The sequence below is a fragment of the Patagioenas fasciata genome, chromosome 2 (assembly GCF_037038585.1).
Source record: "Patagioenas fasciata isolate bPatFas1 chromosome 2, bPatFas1.hap1, whole genome shotgun sequence".
Taxonomy (NCBI): domain Eukaryota; kingdom Metazoa; phylum Chordata; class Aves; order Columbiformes; family Columbidae; genus Patagioenas; species Patagioenas fasciata.
This window is the reverse complement of record NC_092521.1, coordinates 6,212,353-6,233,505: the sequence shown is the minus strand read 5'-3', so window position 1 is coordinate 6,233,505 and position 21,153 is coordinate 6,212,353. Positions and strand designations below refer to the sequence as shown.

Genomic DNA, 21,153 nt, shown 5'->3' with positions numbered 1-21,153 from the left:
TGACGAAACCACAGTGGGGAAAAGGAGACAGACAAACCACTAGAAAAAGTTTCCAGGAGTGTGGGGCACAGCAAGAAGATGCCAGAGGGATGAAAATTGCCTGTCAACACCTCCAGTGAGGAACGTTCTCTGTAGCTTTCAGGTGTGAGGAGAAAAAGCTGTTTCTTTTGGTTTTCTCCTGTCCTAGGTTATTCTAGACATGCACCTCCTCTGGAGCATCAGGCTTCTTTGCTGAACCTCCCTAAATTGCTTCTCCTGCATAGAGGCCTGGCTGTCCATAAGCAGCAACATCACCAGAGCTGGCAAAGCCCAGGTTTGCTGCAGCTTTGGTGCTGAGTACTTTTGCTGACCTACAGCAAACTTGTATCAGCATCATATCATTCACATGAGCGACCAGTGCAGCCACAGCTGTTCTCCTGACCCCCGTCCTTGGCATCTCCCCTCCTCGCTGGGTAGAAGTTCTTGTCCTCCGGCGTTGCATCTGGACGTGCAGAACAACATCAAGCAGTATCCCCTCTTGCTTTCTTCCACCTCACTGGAATTGATGTGTACTTGCATCCAGAGGAGGACAGAGGTGGGCACTAATGCAAGCAATGGGTGGAGGCGAACAGCAAATTAAGCCTCCTCAGGACTCATGATGAAGCTCTTAAGGACATGGTTTAGTGCTAGATTTAGGTTACGGTTGGACTCGATGATCTTGAGCGACTTTTCCAACTTTAATGATTCTATGATTCTATACTATTTTCAAGCTTACAGTCCATTTTTCCAAATCTAGTTGCACCATGAAGAAATATCTGTAACAGCACTGATCATAGCCCTTGACAGGCAGGAAGGTGGCTTCAGGCACATTGGGATAAACACAGTCTTTTCACTCATTTGAAGTTCTGCCTACATGGTTGCTTGTTCTTCCTGCACAGGTCTCCGTACCAGTCATCATCTTCTTCATCAAAAGTGAGAAGACTCATCGAGGCAGGTAGTGGTATGTGCCCACTTCTGTCTGCTGCCCATCTGCCTGTGCACAGTATGCACAGACCAGACACCATTGCTCATGGTTTGGCGTCTATCCACATCTGCATGACCGCTTGTACAACCACTTCAACATTTGTGGTTTGAGGAAAAAACAGGGAAGCAAAAGTAGCTTGAAACCTCTGCACTGTTGAGATGAAAGTGGCTCTGCAGAAGTTACAAGAAATTTCTTCCAAAATAACTTTGGAAAGTCAGGTTGTCCCTCTAGAGGGGCTGTTTACAAACATTCCCAGAAGACCACAAGTACATCAGCAACATTTGGGTCAGTGAAGGGCCAGGCCCAAACCAACAATTATACTGGGCACAGGACTAATTTTAAGGTTAAACCACCTACTTCTAGGTGTCTTCCTGCACACTAGGTATCCAAGTTGCTACTACAGAAAGAAGACACCTATTTAATTCAGCCAGTGGAGTAAACACACAGTGGTCTACCTGGCAAGCCTACAGAGTCAGGATATAGTTGCCTAAATATAGGTACCTCATGACATTTGGTATGACCTAAGCCACTGAGACATCTGTAAAGGGCTAGAAAGATTTACAGGATGATTTATAGGATTTTTGGCAGTAGGTGGAGGCCAAGTGGGATGCCCACAGCACCTAAATGATAGTAGACTACTACTACCAGGCAACGGAACCTCACCCCTGGTGTCTATGTTGGTATTAGCCAGGTTCTACTGGATGCAGACTGCATCTCCACTGACTAATGGGAGCTTAGGTCGCCAGCATCCATGGTAACACCTACTCATTCAGATGTCTTAGGTTGGAACTGAATGCATCCAAATGTCTGTAAAGTGGATGTCCACATCTGAGCCGGCTGTTCAACACTCAAGGATTCATCTGATCAAATGTAGAATGAGGTAAAATTTCCCCTAAACTCCATCAAGGCTGATGACCAGCTCTCCACTGCCCATGAGGGGGGCTCAGGGTGACTTGTTCTGATGTCTACACAAGTCAGACATTTCCTGCTGTAGATGACAGCACCCACCATCCATCCCACTGATTGCAGTGCATGATCCAGCTAACCCATGAGAAACATGAAGATCACATACTCACGTCCAATCCAGACCAAATTTGTATTGTTGTTTGATCGAGCAGCACACCACCTGGATACTTGCTTATACATTGTGCCAACCTGGGGTGCCATTGAATCGAGTCAGGCAAGAGAGATTTCACTAAAATTCCACCAAACCCTTCACATGGAGACCAAAGATGGGAAGTTTCTATCCTAGAAAAGCATGACTGAGGAATCATGAAAAAAATGCCCACATTACTCCTCTGTTCCACTGAGAGAGAAGAAAAATGAAGTTTCTAGCTCCAGCCTAATCCTTCCCCAATTCAGGCTACCATGTGGGAATGAGATTGCTTAGAACTAATTACTACTTATTTATACTGCTGTAGTACTTAGGGAGCTCAGCTGGAGATTAGGGCTAGTGCCAGCTACTGTTCGCTGCCCCAAAGAGTTTACAGTGCAAGTAAAACGGTGCCAAGAAAACTAATTTGTTCCAGATGGGCCACAGAGGACCTGCCAGAAGTGGGCAAATGTTCATCATCGCTTCTGAACTGATTCGAAATGACCATCTACTAATGAATTTCTCCTCATCTCCACTACCAATCACTTGAGCTAGTGCGGGGCAGCACCCGCAGGAAAAAAACCTGCTTGAGAATTGTAATGGCAATAGTAGGAACAACAAGGAAAGATGAATTGCTGATAGTTACAGGAATCTTCACAGAAGACGATTTTTTTTTGTTTTTAATTTGGCAAGAAGCAACTCTGATCAACTAATTACTCAAAAGAAAACATTGGTAAGAACTAAGGATTTTTAATAATATGGCTGAAGCTAAACTTCAGGTTGTGGATTCAGCTAAAAAACCAATTCAGTGCAATGTATTTGAATGGGTGGGGCCTACCGTGTTATCTCATGTTCCAAACCCCACACAGAACAAAAATATTTCCTATCTAAATGACAACTGATGAAGTAACTTTTTTCTCTTAAATACAGACACAGAAAGGTAAGGTTAACCAAATTAGAAGTTGTGCTTAAAAATAAAGATTTTACTTAATTTAAAATGCATGGAAATATCTCCATATCCTTTAAAATTTTCAGTAAAAGAATTTGCGTTTTGAAGTAGTACATCCCAGCAGACTTTGTGATATAAACCCAGACTGCTGCACTGAACTGAAGTAGGAGCACAAAAAGGTGGAAAAGCACTCATTGCCTTCAGATAATTCATCTAACCCAGACTTCAAGTTGTAAAAAGGAGAACTACAAAATCATATGACTTTTACCCTTTAACCAATTTATATTAATGCCGTGAAGTAGCATGTGCACACTGAGAATTCCTGTATATATCCCCCATCTTTCAGATAGCAGCAGAAATTGATTTGAAACTTTTTAATCTGGAAACAAAAATAATTGTGATTTGCTGAGCATCAGCCTTAGTGTGAAATTAACATTTGGGAAAGAAGAGGGGGTTTGGGTTTGTTTTTCCCCAAAGAGATCATATTCAATTGAGGACCAATGATGTTGTAGTTTCTGCATCAGCATGACAATAGACAAAATTTTCAGGGCATAAGAAGTATATTCTCATGCTGTAATACCTGATGCTCCCAGTTGTTCTTGACCGTACATTACTGATACACCAAACCATATGCCAGTTCTCCATCCTTCCTCCCACCCAGCTCAGCAGTGCAATAAATCATGTCACCACCTCCTTGCCAGTGTCAGTGTAAAGTCAGCCCAATTAGTTTAAACTGCTGACAAACATAGTTTTGCTAAACTGGCCAACTTTCCACGCAAACAAATGCTCACAGCACCTCTCTCGCTGGGGCTGCTGGGGAAGGGGGAGCATCTTCCCACAGAGGGGCAGAAACAAGCAGCTGGGAAACGGGACCATCTCAATCCACCTCCATTAAACAAGCAAAATAATTATCTGCCCATGGCCTCAGTTTAGAAAAATAATGGGCAGATGTTTAATAGCTTCGATAGAACAGCACAGAGTTACACCAGCGGGGAATCTGGTCCAGTGTCTCAGTTTTCTTTTATATAAAAGAGAAACTCCAATAATCTTTCACCTCACCCAAACATGAACTTCTTCAGTTTCTTAACCAGCATCTGAATTTCTGTCAGACCCAGAGCACAAACACAGTTCTGAGTATGTCCATCCTTCCCTGAAGCACCAAATGCACAAACCAGGATGTTCTACTTGTCTCCGAAACCGGTGCAGCTTTCTGAAATCTTTTTTCCATTAGTGAATTAGTTATTACAGGCGGACAAAAAAGCCTCTGACAGAATTAGATACACTGTTTGAAGATTTTTCTTCCACTATCAGGGCTCTATGCCTCAAAGAAATCAGACTAAGCATTTTCTTTGGGAGCCTGTGTAGGACAAGTATCAACACTACATACCGTGAAATACAACACTTCGTGTCTAGGAGTAAACGGTTTCTTAATTTCACCTTTATGGATGACAAGAAGGACAAATAGCAGAAAAAAAACCCCAACAAAACCCTCTATTTTTAACTTATCGGGGACTGTGTTTACAGGAGAAATCTCTCAATACTGAATAACGGGGCAAAAGCAGGGACTGTAACGTATGGGAAGGCACAAGAGATGTGACCTCTTGACTTGTTCCCCCATAGGAGACTCAATCAGAAGGTAAGAATACATCATGCTGACATCTCCCTTTTCCCTCATTAGCCTGGAGGGTCAGGCCCTTCGGCGGCCGGACATCCAAACACTGCCACTCTGATTAAAAAATCCACATTGTCAGAAAGAAAGTCATCTCTTGATTATTTCTGTTGACATACCTAAACTATTCAGCCAAGAATATACTGAGCCCCCATTAAAATTCAAGTTGATGGTGTACTCCACGCCCATTAGCTTTTTTGAAATATTTTCTTCCCATGATGCGTAACTGAAAAATAAGCATGGTGACTATTCCTGTGGTTAACCTTCAATTTTTTTCTTACTAAGGCTCACTTAAATATTCAGTTTTGACAGGTACATTTTATTACCTATCCGAAGAGCTGACCTAAGCAAAGGCCCTAAGCACTATCCCAAACACTCACCCTCTTCTTCATGTTTATTTTATAAGTTACCTGAAATACTGCTTATTCCACTCTGCAGTACTGTCCATATGTTTTTCATTCCTGATTTTGTGTTGTTGCATTTTTTTGGAGGAAGGATGTGGGAAAGTGTGACTCTATCTGTATTTTCAGTGTCCTGCCTTAGAAGCAAAAAGCTACTAGACTTGAGTTTTATAAAGAAGAAATTGAGAGAAACATAAAAGTCTCAATTGTTCTAAAAAGAGACTTTTTTGTCTCATTTAAGCATGTTTTCAATTTTTCTTTGTCGTGACAAGGACAGGAACCATCTCATAATTTTGGTCATTAATGTTTAGCATTTTCTTTCTGTAGTTCTCATGACTTGACTAAAACTGATTTGCTGAGTTCCTTGGCTCAGCCTGGGGAATGTTTCTTATGGACTAAAGAGAAAAAGTTACTTAAAATCTACTACTGCAGGTTGCACTGGATGGCTCAAGGGACTGGCAATATGGTATTAAACATTTTATCTAGGTTCAGATCTGGAGTCAACAAAAGTGATAGTTTGCTAGTTGTTCACATAACAGGAAATTACAGTCTTAAACCATCTCAGAGAGATGATTCTATGTCCACAAACCTAGCAGCACCTTTAGCAACAGCTGCCACAATTGTGGTGCTTTCCAAAAATTAACGTGCTTTAAAATGCACAATTGAATAACAAAGCCCTTTTCTGCAATTACACATAATCCAGAATTGGGACCCGCTTGATAGAAAGACTTACTGAATCGATGTAGAAGGTGTTCGATCCCACAAAGGTGATGGCATCTTGCAGCTCGTAGTTGTGCACCCCGTTTTGGTAATCCTGGTAGGGCGTCACGGTGAGCGCGAAGGGCCCCACGCTGTGTTTGCTCCAGTTGGTCAGCTTCACCTCCAACGGGATGGGATCCCCCACTTTGCAGTCCACCACGATATCGCAGTCGCAAAGCTTGCCGTCAACGAGGATATCTGCAAATCAAGAAAAAAGTTCCACGTTATTTCGGACTCCTGCTTTAGAACCTGTATTAAGCTGGATTATTAGGAGACTTCAGAAGAAAAGGTAACCTAAGTGAAACCAAGAGTGTATGATGGTCAACCTTAGGAAAGAAGACCCAACGCTGCAGTGTTGTGTAGAGTAGCATTGCAGGGAAACTACTTGCAACAACCCGTTCATGAAGGTCCAATATCTGTCCACAATGGTTGAAAAAGCTATGAAAAAACTCAATTATGATCCATACACAAGCACTAGAACACATATTTTTAACCTCCGCCCTTAGAGGCCAAAGTCACAAGCAACTTCTCATGCTTTTCCTGCAAATCAACAGCATCATGTGAATGGAAATACAAACAGGAATCATCAGTATATATGGCAGCTAGATAATCCAGGGCTGGACGCCCACGTTCACATGTTACAGCCGGAATAAATCCTCCTGCATGGAGATGACCTTTTGGAGCAGGAGAGACACGGCTAGAACTTGCAAAGTAACACATATATTAAGGTTCAGATTATAGGGAAAAAAGGGTTTTTAAAATTATAGAGCAATACTACAAGCTTGTTCACTCTTTGCACTTTAATTCATTCTGGGATTTCTATTTTTAACTTTCTACTTTTCTTTCCCTTACTGGGATAGCAGAAAATACAAAGCCTCTAAATTGGTTACTGCTGGGACAATGACAACTGGAGTAATGTGTCCACTAACCTTGCCCATTTGCTTATATAGAACCAAAATGTTTCATTACCAACACACTATGAGATTGCTGGTCCAATTCCCTGCTCTGAAAGGATTCCCAGTTGTGCAGTATTACTGTATTTTTCAGATGAGGGTTATCTCCAATGCACTATTAATACAGAAACATTTCTATTTCACTACGGGTTCATGTTCAGAGATAAGAGAAAGCCCTGGGCACATGTAAGAAAGCATCCTCTGTGTGAATACCTATCCCCACCATCTCATACACCCATGAGGCATTTCAATCACTCCAGCTCCTCCTCAGTAGCTTGTCTTATGACATACACCATATTATTCCTCTGCCAACAGCATCGGACTTACATTAGTAATATCCCCTCTTCAAGAAAAGACACTATGCTTCAGGAGCTTTCACAGAAACAAACACTGCAAAACGATGCATGTCATGATGTCCTTTAGCCTGGCAAACTGAACAAGCCTTAGCACAGGAGCTCAGGAGGGGGAAAATAAAATAAATTTAAAAAAAAAAAAAACAAACAAACAAACTTGTGTCAAAGAAGAAACAAGTTCAGAAAAAGACTTTTTTCCAGAGGTCGGGTCAGCAAAGCTGAGCTACCCAGATGAAAACCCCTCCTTGACCAAAGCTGCCCAAATGCAGCAGCAAGTCCCAGGTACAAGAGGTTTGGCAGAACGAGCACAAAGAAACCCTGCAGGGCTCAGGCTGCAGCTACACAAAACCAATGCTGGTGTCACAGTTGGAATAGTCCCCGTGCCAAACTGCCCTTTCCAAAGGAAATGCCCAGTTTTTGAAAATCAGAGCACTGGTGAGGCCACAGCTGGACTGTTGTGTCCAGTTGTGGGCTCATCAGTACAAGAGAGACAACGATATAGTGAGGAGAGTCCAGTGAAGGGTCATTAAGAGGATTAAGCAACTGGAGCATCTCCTGTGAGGAGAGGCTGAGAGAGCCAGGGCTGTTCAGCATAAAGAAGGCTCAGGGGAGCAATGAAGACAGAGCCAGACTCTTTTTGGGGGTGCCCGGTCCCAGGATCAGAGACAACAGGCACAAATTGAAACACAGGAGGTTCCCTCTGAACATCAGGAAAAGCTTTTTTAGTGTGAGGGTGACCATTGACCGGCACTGGTTGCTCAGGGAGGTTGTGGAGTCTCCATCCTTGGAGATACTCAAAAGCCATCTGGAAACGGTCCTGGGCAACCAGCTCTAGGTGACCCCATTTGAACAGGGGGTTGGAACAGATGATGTCCAGAGGTGCCTTCCAACCTCAACCATTCTATGATTCTGTGATTCTGTGAAAGGAAGTGATACTCACCATTGCATTTTAGGAAAGAGCTAGAAAACCTGTTTGGAATTGGTTTTCTTTGCAACAGCACACTTTAATGTTATGGGCTCTCCTGCCCAACATGATTGAATTGCTTTCTGCAGGATTGCCCCAGGACCATGGAGGAGAAGTGGTGGTTATAACAGTGTGTGTGCGTATAATGCTTAAGCTTCACTGCCACAGGAGTGAAGCTTCCCTCAAAAGAAATGCATTTATATTAATCCATGACTTTATAGCAGTTCATGCTTTCAAGTTTCTCCCTGCAAGTTGCTTTCATTTAAAAAAGAAAATTTAAATAAACCCCTTGTTTTTTTTCCTGGTTCCTCCAGCCAGCAGGTCTTAGAGCTGTGAGAACACTTGGCTCCCCAGATCAGCATGAACCTTTAGAAATACTCAGTAAGCTAAGTGGATGAACCTTTATTTTCAAGCTGCTCACCAACTTTCCCTTTAGCTTTAAAATTCAATGCTCTGCTGTAGGAATTGTAAATGAATCCTTTGCCCTCTGTCTCCACCTTTGTATCTAATAATAGCTCAGGGCATTGCTTCCATGCAAAAATAGAAAATCCAAAGAAAAAGAGAAGCAATTAAGCTTGGCTCAAGCAGATTAATTTTCTTTCATTATTTTAAGGTTGTGTGTGCACACGTGCTTGTGTACACATTAAGAGATTATTTCCTTCCCTCCCAGCACACCCTTCCTTCCTGAAGTACTAAAGCCAAAGTCTCTCAATGAGATGTCAGATGAGAAAACACACACATGGCTGGCGTGCAAAATACTATGGAAAGGAGTGTTTAAAAACAGTCCCTCTCATCGGAGAGAACAGCTTGGTTTGACAGGCAGTTTTACTCCCTTTCTGACACAGAAAACATCTCGTGGACCATACGGATTTTGCTTTAATATTTTCATCCATGAGCAGAGGAAAAGACATGTGTACAGGGTCCCGTTTCTGCAGATTCAGCTCACTCACACAGATGGCGTATAAAAGCTGAGACTGCTCACACCACTGCTGCGAGAGTGAATCATTACTGGCTTCAGCACACAGGAGCTCTCGATCGGAAGATACGGTCGCTCAGAATAAAGTCATGGCCATATCTCCCTCTTCCAAAGATTCAGATACAAGATAAACAGTATTTCAGAAAATTAGGAGTTTAATGCAAACAGCATGTTTACATAAAAAATGTGGAAGTGTAAACTCTGGCTGTCCGGGGAAAAAGACTCACAAACACATCGCAATCTCATTCTAATTAAAAGTTAAATCCTTTTAAAAGTACTTTAATAAGCCAACAGAATGCTGCTTTTCCTCCCTCTCTCTCTTTTCCCTTTACTGCTCATTTACCTACCCTATGGGAAGTATCCTTGAGTGCCAACAGTAACCTGCAATCCTTGATAGTCACAAAAGAAAGGAAGGACACAGTCTTGGCCACGTACCAACAAAGAGGCACGGGAACACTCTTGGTTTGTCTCTAGGACCTTCTCTAAGTGATTATTGTACCAAGGGGGAAAATGTTGCCCAACACATTTTGGAAGGCAGAGGATTAGGATGATATAAGCCACTAAGAAAGGTGATTGGAAAGCCTTGCTTTTTCACTGCTGGCCTTTAGCCAAGCCTTTTAGGATCTCTGTGAATTCATCCTTGAGTTGGAAAAGCTGCTTCACAGCCTAGCTGATAGGTGATGCTCATTGACACAAAAAAATACATCAGAATAATAGACCAGAATTTTTATAGTGCCTTTCAGGATCTCAAAACTCTCAAGGAGGAAGAATGAATGTTACTAACAGGAACACAGCCACTATTCCACAAGAAAAACATCATTTACCGTCATCTACCAGACGCACGTCACCCAAAGGAGCAGCTTGGAAACGAACACCAAACATTATTAACATTTTGCATTATTTATTATGCTCATATTAAGAGACAGTAAGTCAATCTTGTTACTTCAAGTTTCCGTGAGAGCACTCGCAACTCATCTTCCCACCCGTACATTAAGAGTCCTGAGTCGTGGCTAATTACATTTCCACACTCAACTCCCTGTTTGCCACTGTGAAAGTTAAATTTTGGAAAGCCATATACAAATACATGTTTAATCTCAGTGGAGACGCATCTTCCAGGATTGTTTACTCTCCTCACTCAAGTTAGGGTTGATTTTAAAGAATGGGCTGCATAGGAAGGCAGGGTGTTTGTGCTCATCTTTACCACGGGAGGTGGAGAAATTTCCATTGTATATTTGCTTTTAAACTTGATGTTGAATCCCCAGCTGGTGCAGATGCGCTTGGCCCTGCTGTTTGCTGCAGCTGGGAACCTGGCTCAAGACAAACACCTCCAAGTGCACAAAACAAGTAGGTCAACAAAATTCAAGGCAAGAGATGCCCAGATGAGTAAATACACCTCACAAAAGAGGTAAAAGAGATCTTCATGCTCAGTAAAGCATCGGCTCTACTGTGATAGGGGAATTTCAGTCAATCAACCATTTTTTATGCTGTTAGAGCTGTTCCAAAACAGTAGTTTCACTCATCTCATCTGTGAACTGGGAGAGCCGTGGTCTGAGAAGGGGAGTGGAGCAGCAACACTGATGTCTCTAGATAATGTCCATCATGTGCTTTGATGGAGAAAAGCCAAAGACCAAGAGCCCCAGATGGAGCTGCTGCAGTGAAAGTCTTGCAGAATGATTCAGTTTTCCTGTGTTCACCAAATCTAAAGTGCTGATTAAAATGCCTGCCCAGGCCAGCTTTACTTTTAATTGCCCTAAAAGAGCAATGAAAGGACCAGTCAGTCTGTCCATTTCTGAGCTTACAAATGATGCAGATGGATGAAAGTTCAGAATGGAGAAAGAAAAAACACCTGCACTACAGGTAGACTCCGTATATAGAGCAAACTGATCCTGCCTATCTCCAAACAAGCAACTTCCCTGTCCCTCCTCTCATGCCGCATTTCAGGCCAGCAACAGTTTTATCAGTTTTTATTTGGGGTTCATTCAGCTGTTCAGAGGAGCTGGCAGATAATATGTGGCATTCTGTTAAAACAACAGGTTCCTTCACTTTTTTAATGTATCCCTTCCAATATATGAACCTAAACACTGTTTCTGCTTCCCCTCTTCCCACTTACTCTCCCTCATGTAGACCAGTTTCTTTTCATTTTCCAAACCATTCATGCAAATTATTTACACATAGAGATATCGCATTGATTACATTTGTTCGTCCATTACGAGGCCTTGCACTATTTTCACAGCTGAATACATCCATACAAAAGATATTTCTATGAATATAAAAACTGTGTTCCCTGTCACTCTCTTCATGAAAATGCTGAATGGTTATTTAACAGCACAAGAGCCTTGTAGATATTTGCATAAAATCTTCTGTATGTGGTTCGGATCTGCTGCTCCTCACACCAAACCTGAGCATCTTAACTTGGAATAACATCCTCGTGTTCATTCATCGTTATACTGACAAAATACTGAGACAAGTCCATCCCGTGCATAATTTAATTGCAGTCAACAGTAACAGAGCACAGAGGTATACAGATATTTGTATTGTAACATGTTCAAATTACATGAATATTTCACCTTGTCAGCCCCTGCTAGTTCTGTCCTGGAAAGTGCCCTTATACTCAGAGCCTGCTGATCCAAAACCCTGATGGACCTGAAGAGTTCAGCTCCTCTTTGGGTCAAGGCCCTTGGACAGGGATGAATAAAAAATACAGAAAAAGACATAACAAACTAGTGCTGCTTCCTGCAAGTACCAACAACCCAGAGACCTTCTGCTAACACAGGGGCACGGACCTGAAAACGGGGGAGTTGGCAGAGGATGGGACGACTGAACATGAATACAGGCTGGTGAAAGAGGCAATTGCTTTCAGAAGACCTCTGAGCTGCCTGATTCCTGGCCGGCTTCCCATTCCCAAATATTTTACAATTGAATTAAGGACACTTCATTCACTCCAAAAGCAATTAAAAAAGAAAAACACATTTAAAATATAGTTCTAGCAACAATAAGCAATTAGTCTTCGATAATTGTCTGCGTCTTCCTATTTAATCACTCTTTTGCAGTGGCCAGTATGCTGATGACAGATCCCGACTGGTCCGATTATCGCTCTTGCCAAATTGTTTCGAGTTTCTGTCTGTGCTTAACTCTGTGATGACAACAGACCGAGGATGCTGCAGCATCCCCAGAGGACTCGCTTGCAAAAGGATTTCTCAACATTGTTCATTCGGATCGAGCAAGCTTTCTTCCTCCAAATCAGTATAATGTTTATGTCCAATTTTGATCTCCAAATCTATTCTGGGCAGACACCTGATCAGCATTCGGTTTCAGTTCTACTCAATCCTGTCTATAAACATTTAGATGTAGTACAATCTTCTTCAATTAACTCTAAGTACCAGGGTCACACTAGCTGAAAAGAGAAGCATGAACGTGACTAGCGCTCTGAGGTTTGACTGTTTCCAGCTTTTACTCGGGATCCTAAGTCCAGCGCAGGGCAATGAAGATGCTGAAGGGAGTGAAGCATCTCCCGTGTGAGGAAAGGCTGAGGGAGCTGGGGCTCTGGAGCTGGAGAAGAGGAGACTGAGGGGTGACCTCATTCATGTTTACAGATATAGAAAGGGGGAGTGTCAGGAGGATGGAGCCAGGCTCTTCTCGGTGACAACCAATGATAGGACAAGGGGTAATGGGTTCAAACTGGAACACAAGAGGTTCCACTATAATTTGAGAAGCAACTTCTTCCTGGTGAGGGTGGCAGAGCCTGGCCCAGGCTGCCCAGGGAGGTTGTGGAGTCTCCTTCTCTGCAGACATTCAAACCCGCCTGGACACCTTCCTGTGGAACCTCAGCTGGGTGTTCCTGCTCCATGGGGGGATTGCACTGGATGAGCTTTCCAGGTCCCTTCCAACCCCTGACATTCTGGGATTAAAACAGCAAAATTGAATGCACATTAACTACAGATTTATTTAAGAAATGACTTGTCCAGTGCAACTTTTCTGGTTTTGGTGGGAGTTATTTGATTTTGCACATGCCTTCTACGATAGACATTTCTCCTACCATGTGAAATTGCTGGCACGTGGCTGGTACCTGTGTGTCTCATTTCTCCTCTGGCATCCCAAAGAACCTGTCATTTGGTGATTTGCCCAACTTGGTATCAAAGTGAAAATCACTTCAGAGTTTGTACTGCTTGTGTCCAGTCCCAATCTAAATGCTCAAAGGCAAAATTTTAAAGTCTCAAAGCTATGTGTTTCTCAGTGAGCCTGAGATATTTTAAAATATTCCATGGCATAGACCCAGCTTGCTTAAATAGTCTCATTTCTGAATGTGGGACAACCCCCTTTTTATCTATTTATCACAAGCAGGTTTGCAGAGGGCTTCTTTTGATTATCTGCTACACAGCCAGAAGGTCAGGCTGGAATACACTGTATGCGTATGTTTTGAAATATCACTATTACAGGATTTGCACATTATTTTAGGTTATTGAAAACTTCATTTCTACACCGTGTTTGTGGCAGGACTATTTTCAGAGCATTCTTACCCTCTGTTGTGGAAAAAAAAAAAAAAAAAGAAAGGAAAAAAGGAAATAAAAAAAGCCCTAGATTACATTTGAACAAAACTAATCCATACTACGATATATCATATAACACTATTTTTTTGTATAGTGGCAGCTTTGTGCAAAACCGCTGCAGGTCATGAAAAACGTGGCTTAACCTACAGCTTACTGAAAGAAAATCAACTTATTCCTCACTGGATGTATAATGAGACTTGAAATTTTCTTCTTCTTTCTGTGATTCTGCAATGATGGATGTGAGACAAACCTTTCCCTCTGAAGAGGAGATTTTTAAAGGTCTCATGTAACCTTTGTGAAAGTTTCTGACTTGTGGCTGAAAGTTAATGATAAAAAAAGAGTCTGTAGCTCTTATGTGCTGGTTTGGGAGTCTGTCTGATCTCAAAGCAGGTTTAGTCTGAGACTAAGTAGACCGGAGACCTCTAGGGAGTGTTATCTGCTCCAGAAATCAGTGATAAGGATGGTGATTGTGGCACATCCCCAACGGAGATAGTAGTGAACCAGCACATGATCACAGAAGTGACGTCTAATTCACAGCAGAGACACAAATCCAGGCTCCCGTCCTCAATTCTGTCCACGCAAAATCAAATACATGGATTTCACCACACAATCTGCTTACCTAAACTCTCCCTGAATATGGCAATATGGAAGTGTAAACCTTTTTCTGGATTTTCTGTTTCAAGTGGAAACAGTATTTTCCCCATTCAACAGACACATAGTGGTGCTCTGGACTTTTACATAGATAAGGGATCACACCTAACAGGTAGCTATGTTTAAAACTCCTAGATAAATTAGTCCTCTGCATAGCATAATTGGCATATTTGAGGAGTATTTGTGGTTCCTGTATGATGAGGTATGTGATGTACTGTCTGAAGCAGAAGGAATTCAAATGCAGGTGAGAAGAGAGCTCAGACATCAGGTTATCTCCACATGCACATGTATAGAGACATGAGGGGAGGATGCTTTAAGAAAGCAAAAAAAAGCGATACCTACTATGTAAAGAAAAATTACAGGTACATGACCCATTTTCCATGCTTGTCTTAAAAAAAGAACTGTGAAATATTGCATGAGATGTCCAGGCCATAATAATTTTTGTATCCTTGTAGAGCAGCCAAAGACCGGTACAAGATAATATATAACCTTCTATTAACAGGCAGGTAGATGATTTACCACGTTGCAGCAACTGTGCAAACATGGGCACTAGGACACTGAGTATCACGGGTCTCCTTTAGCTCAACCATGATTGAAGTGCAATGAGCTGAGCTAAATGAGAGATATTAAACGACTCCAGGTACAAACGCTGTATCGCAGTACTTTATGTACAGGGAAGGTGTGACGTGTTGTTACCTGATTACACGTGGCTAATGTCTACAGATCAGAGTTGCTCAAAAGCAGAGGTGGACATTAAAATGGACAGATTCTTAATGAAGGTTCTTTGCATTTCAGTCACAGTATATTTCAGCCTAATGACTCCAAGTTGTTTTACCTACCAGTGGACTGAGTTAAATTTGTACTATTTTCCGTATGTATGGTTAGTCCATTCTGCCACTTTTACGTTAAGACATGAGACAGTAATCTAGGTAGATGTGACTAAGAAACTATCAAACCCTACTATAGTGCTATGACTTCTTAATTCTGATTGTAACCTCTTCTACATCATGGCCTGTTTCAAAATCCCATTTGAGTCCACAACAGAAGGTTTATGTAGATGGAAGCTTTTGGTCATCCTCTGTGACACAAATCCATATTCTCCCTTGTTAGACAGGATATGAACACACAAATAACAGCCAAACTTACTGAGATCAAGAAATATCGAAGCTTAGAGTCATGAATCCAAACAACTTTTGGCCTCTGGGATCTTTCTCTTAATAATTTATTATTAATACTGGCTAAAACTGAACATGCTCAAAACCTAGCTCCTGAATTTTTCATGGAGTCCTTTTCGTTCCATACCTCTCTTAATTTCAGAAATAAAATCAGACACTTTTCTGCCAGTCTTGGCTTTCTCTTTGACTTGATCTCCTCTCATGACTCACACCTCCAGTCTGTGATTAAATCCTGATGCCACTTTCTACAAAGCTTCTCCAAATTTGACCTTTTCGCTCTGCCTACATTGCCAAACCCTTGTCTAAGATCTAATTGGATGAGAAGTCTTAACAGTTAAAGTCTCTTCATCTCACCTTTTGACACCTCCAGATAAATGTCTTTTTAACCTACTGAAGACCTTGCTTCAAAGATCTTCCTGTAGGTCTATGACCTGTTTATGTCTACATGGCACCTTGCACAGACATCATTCACAGCTTGTCCACTTCCTAGCTGTAGCTGTAGAGCTCAGCCTGGGCTAAATGCCCACAGATTGACCCAACTTTTCCCGTGCAAAGTGAAATCTGTTGCTCAGGTTACACAATAATACCCACAGAAATCTGCTATCTGATTGCTACAGAGGTGGCAAGTTGTGGTCCTTGCTACCCATGGGCTACAACATCGGTGCAAAACTACTTCCCTCCTGTTAGACTGTGTTACCCTATTTTCCCTATTCTACTTCCCTGCTAATCATTTTCCTCCATATAACAGATATACTTCTATAGCATATATACACACACACTCGTATGTATATCTAATACTAGACAAGAAGCTCTTAGGGACAATAATTACTTGGGTTCCTAAGAGCTTAGCAGAAGAATTCGTGTAGCACCTAGAACTGCACAGACCTATTTTCTTGGGATGCCCATCCAGCACTGCTAGAGAAACAGACACAATAGAAGAAATCACCTTAAATAACAACAACAACAACAATAATAGTTATTATTATTATTATGTACACACTTATCAAATTTCAAGGCTATTTGGTGAGGTACGGAAGTGAGCACTGTACCAGTTTTCCAAATGGGGACACTGAGACATTTTGGGAAGGAGTTAACCTGTCCTGTGAAGAGCAGTCAGGAGTTTTTCCTGAACAGAAATGAACACCTTAGCTACCCAGTAGAATTGAGAGGGGAAGGTGACTCCCAGAAGATACAGAAAAACATTTTAATTGTAAGCTTTCAAATCCCTGTGCTGGCTCATCAAGGCACCAACCCCTTACACTAAACCAAATGTAAAACCTGAGGATTTCTAGGACATGGAGGAAGGGAGAGAGAGGCTAAAAGGAAACTCAACCGTAAGAAAAATTAAATAGAAATAAAAATAATGCTATTTAAAGGAGAACTCTTTGATAACAGAGTTAAAGGAAGCACTCAGAAACCCTTCCTTCCCCATCACTACGTTTTGAAGGAATAGAGAACTCAGTAGAATGGTGAAGTTCTGAGAGGACGAAAAATTCAAGTTTAAACAAAACTACAAATTAAATATTGAGGGGAGAGGAGAGAAGAGAAGAAAGAAACACCCAGTTCAGCTAGAGAAAGTAAAGAATTAAATCCTTTCCATACCCAGGGCTGCGAGCCATGCCTTGGGCTTCACCTGTCAAGAGGTGCAAAGCATTCCTGCAAACCCTTCTCCTTCTAATTGACCATTCGGGTGGCAAAACCCTTCCTTGCTCAAAACCTGCAACTGTGCTCCAGCCTGCCGAGCCGCTGGAAAAATGAGCAATGAGCAGGTGTCAAATTCTGCCCTTTTATCTTCGGTTTTGAAAAGACAGACACAATTATGTGCAAATCAGCGTAGTGCGGCAGCTGATTAGGTCTCTTTTCTAAGAATTATTTGCACAAGGCTCTGTGTGCAGACTGGCCAGGGCTATCAGCTCATCTACAGAAACAGTATTGTGTCTGCTCTACCTTCTAGAGACCCACAGACACAAAAGCAGAGAAATTATTAACTCCTCACCTTCCATGGCAGGCAAAGCAGCACTGCATTGTCTGACAGGCGCTCACAGGTCCAATCTTTTAATGGTTTATGTATTTTGACATTATCTGTGTACGTTTGATACACATCAGTGTATTGTCTAAGAAATGAAGAGAGGTTGTAAAGCATAAGAAGTTGACAAAATCGAAGCTATGAGCCCTCAAAATTCGATGTATGGAAAGACCTGATGGTTTCCTTAATCATACCTCTGGAGTCGTACATCATTTTGTGGATTTACATGTGAAGCAGTGACTGCACCTTGTTCCTTCCTACAAAACACAAACAAAAACTCCTCCCAAACCCCATCACCTCTATACCTACAGGGATCAGATTTTTAGCTTTGTAAAAATCCATTGATTTGCATTGCCTGGGGATCTGTCAAAAAGTATTTCACACGGTTTTTATTCGGTGGTACAGCAAAACTAAATTGTTGGGGTTTTTTTTAATTAACAACAACAAAAAAAGGAAGCAAAGAGAAAAACAGCTTTTGCTGTTTTGAGCTGATGCAAGAAATGAAGGTACACATTTCATATGAAAAAGCAACTTTCCTTGCAGTCTTAATACAAAGACTGAGGGTGCATGTCAATGGGTCCTGGTAGCAATCCCAGTCCCAGAAGTAGTTCTTGCAGAGCAACAGCTGTGGAAGGGCAGTATTTAAAAAACGTGATGCCCTTTACATCATTCATAGAATCATCAAATCATTTTGGGTGGAAAAGACCTTTAAGATCATCGAGTTCAAACGTTAGCCTAACACTGCCAAGTCCACCTCTAAGCCATGTCCCTAAGAACCTCATTTATGTGTCTTTTAAACCCCTCCAGGGAGGGTGACTCCACCACTGATTTATCACCCTTACATCCAAACCCAGAGAGGTTTTGTGTGTATCCACACTATGTAAAACAAGAGAGGAGAGAGGATCATTGTGTCCTGATCCTTTCTAAACTCCTAAAGAAGTAAAAGTTTTCAGTCCAGGGGAAAGTTTTTCCTGAAGTTTTCAGGTCTCCAACAAGAGTTTGGGTATGTTTTTCCATAAATATCTTTGAAGTAAGAGAGTGAAGAAAAGCTTTTGAGCTGGTTGGAAACTGTATGAAACAAACGGTGGCATATAATCGAAACTGTTCCCAAGAGCATTTGCGATTTCAGCAAGCACAGGGCATTAGGACTTAACCACTCTATTATGTGGTTTGTCTTTTCCAGCATTAATTTGTGAAAAAGTCTATATTTTATGCACTTGCAATCCAAACAAAAGAACAAATTAAAAGAACTAAGCACACAAACCATGCTGGGCAACAGAGTGTCACAGCCAAATGCTGCCAGCAATCTATATTCACATTGTATTACACAAACTGACCCAGAATTAACTATGGCTGCCCTCTTCTGGAAAACTCTCTAAAACAAATGAAGTTCTCTCTCATCCATTTCCATTAATGGCATTAGCATGCTTAGTGGCAAGACCACAGGAGAACATGACAACTGGATGAACAGCTACGGGGAAGCAGTAACAAGCAACAATAGAACTTAACTATTTTTCCATCGAGGTCCTGAAGAGATATTATAGTGTACTCCCTTGTAAACCAGAGAGTACATTTGAGCTCACTAGGAGAATACAAACTGTGGCTCCCGGCTTAAAGTTTCAGAATGGATGTCAGATGTCAGGATGGGAGTAAGAAGAAAACAACTTGCAGTCACCTCCTAGAAGATCTTCACATTCAGAGATTTGACCATGAGCTTAAGGAAAGTTCGGTTGTGAATCTTGGTTCCCTTTTGGTTCACTTGTCAAGCATGTGCAACATGAGCCTGTGTGCTCTAAGAGGGGACTCCAAGAGAGAACAGTGCGGGGGAGATGACAGCCACTTGCATGGGGACAAGCAAAGGGCATCCAGCCTGACCTGGCATAAGTGATTCAAATAAAAGATGCTTTCAAGGAAGGAAGAAGGTGCATCGAATCTTCATAGATGTTAGCAGGAGTCAACAAACTGCTCTGACCCATATTGTCAGACAATATTTCTGGAATATCATACAGGTGGCTTTAGCCTCTAGCCTATAGCTATATAATCACCTATTAGTATACCATTCATGGGCCTCTTCTCTGAAGAGATTTCTCGCTTGAGCCCGCTCAATAAGAATCTCTTAAAATCCTTTATTGAGAAATGACAGGCATCACAAGATGGTTATTTGGGAAGATCACTCGCCAAATCCCAGTAATTATTTCTGCTATTAAAGTATCACTGATATTCCTGAGACACATCTAGTGATAAAAACACATAGAGTAGAAGCGAGATGAGATTTCATGAGCTTTAGATACCAAATTGGTCAATAGAGTATCCCTGATCAAAACAAATGAATCAAAAATCAGAGGTGAAAAATTATTCACCTTCATGAGAGGTGTGACTTTGAAGGGGTTCTAAAAATAGCATCAATCTTAAACATCTATCAGAGTAGGATAATCCATTAAAGTGAAGCATCTCATTCAAAAACATAAAAAAGCATTCAAAGTCTATAAAGTTAAGTTCAAGCATTTTAGAAACTCAGTAGTACATATGTGACGATGTAGAACTTCACTATCTTTTCTTCTCTGTTTTCCTCTCTCTCCATGTTGTTCCTGACCATTTCTTAATGTCCCTTGCATTTGCCTCTGACAGTAACCACAGTGTGAAAACAATCAAAATCTCCATCCTTAAATAATCACTTTGTCACGTAATGACCAGTGAAATCTCCATGTATGCAAAGAGCCCTTTCAGATGCCACATTCAATTTGCCTCAATGAAGAGCAGCTGAAATAGAAAGCAGATGTTTCAGAAGGAGTTTGCCAGCTGTTGAAGTGACATGGAGATGTTGAGCACAATAAACTCCAAACATTCAACCTTTCAGTATAAAGGGAATTCACTCCTTGTCTTAAAACATTGAGTCATGATATTTGTTACTATAAAATGCAACAAATTTAACATTATTCTCAGGTTTCTTATGCAAGTACAGAAGCAATAAACCCAGGAAAAACTGAAAAATTACAGAAAAATAGTGGGGAATTGTCTTTGACATGAAAGGTCAGTTCCAGTTGTCTTTAACGACCTGAATCATACAAAACCCAACCATAGCATCCAACCTTTTGTTTTGCCACTTTTATTTGTAGCTAGGCTCCATTCTTGACACAGGTGGTAGAGAAACCAACAAGGAGAGGTGTGTGGCTGGACCTTGTACTAACAAAGAAAGAAGGACTGGTTGGGAATGTGAAGGATGGGGCAGCTGTGGCTGCAGTGACCATGAGATGGTGAAGTTCACGATCCTGCATGGAGGAAGCAGAGAAATAAGCAGGATTACAAACCTGGACTTCAAGAGAGCTAACATTGGCCTCTTCAAGGTCCTGCTTGGAGGAATCCCATGCATTAGGGCTCTAGAATGTAGGGGGGTCCAAGAGAACTGGTTAATATTCAAGCATTGCTTCCTCCAAACTCAAGATGTATGCGCATGCGCAGGACATCAAGTAAAGGCAGCAGGAGGCCTACATGGATAAGTGAGAAGATTCTGCCAAATTCAGATGGAAGAAAGAAGTTTATGGAATGTGGAAAAAGGGTCAGACCGCTTGGGAGGAATACAGAAATGTTGTTAGCGTATGTAGGGATGCAGTGAGGAAAGCTAAGGTCCACTTGG

General features: G+C 41.6%; 1 protein-coding gene across 5 annotated transcripts in view; it reads right to left on the bottom strand.

The window, feature by feature from the left end:
- TRAPPC9 (trafficking protein particle complex subunit 9) overlaps positions 1-21,153 on the bottom strand; it is a 551,813-nt gene that overhangs the window by 2,798 nt on the left and 527,862 nt on the right. For all 5 annotated transcript variants that reach the window (XM_071803771.1, XM_065830982.2, XM_065830984.2 and 2 more), the window contains one exon: positions 5,849-6,072. In XM_071803771.1, coding sequence (XP_071659872.1) covers positions 5,849-6,072 — 224 coding nt within the window. The remainder of the gene's footprint in view (positions 1-5,848; positions 6,073-21,153) is intronic.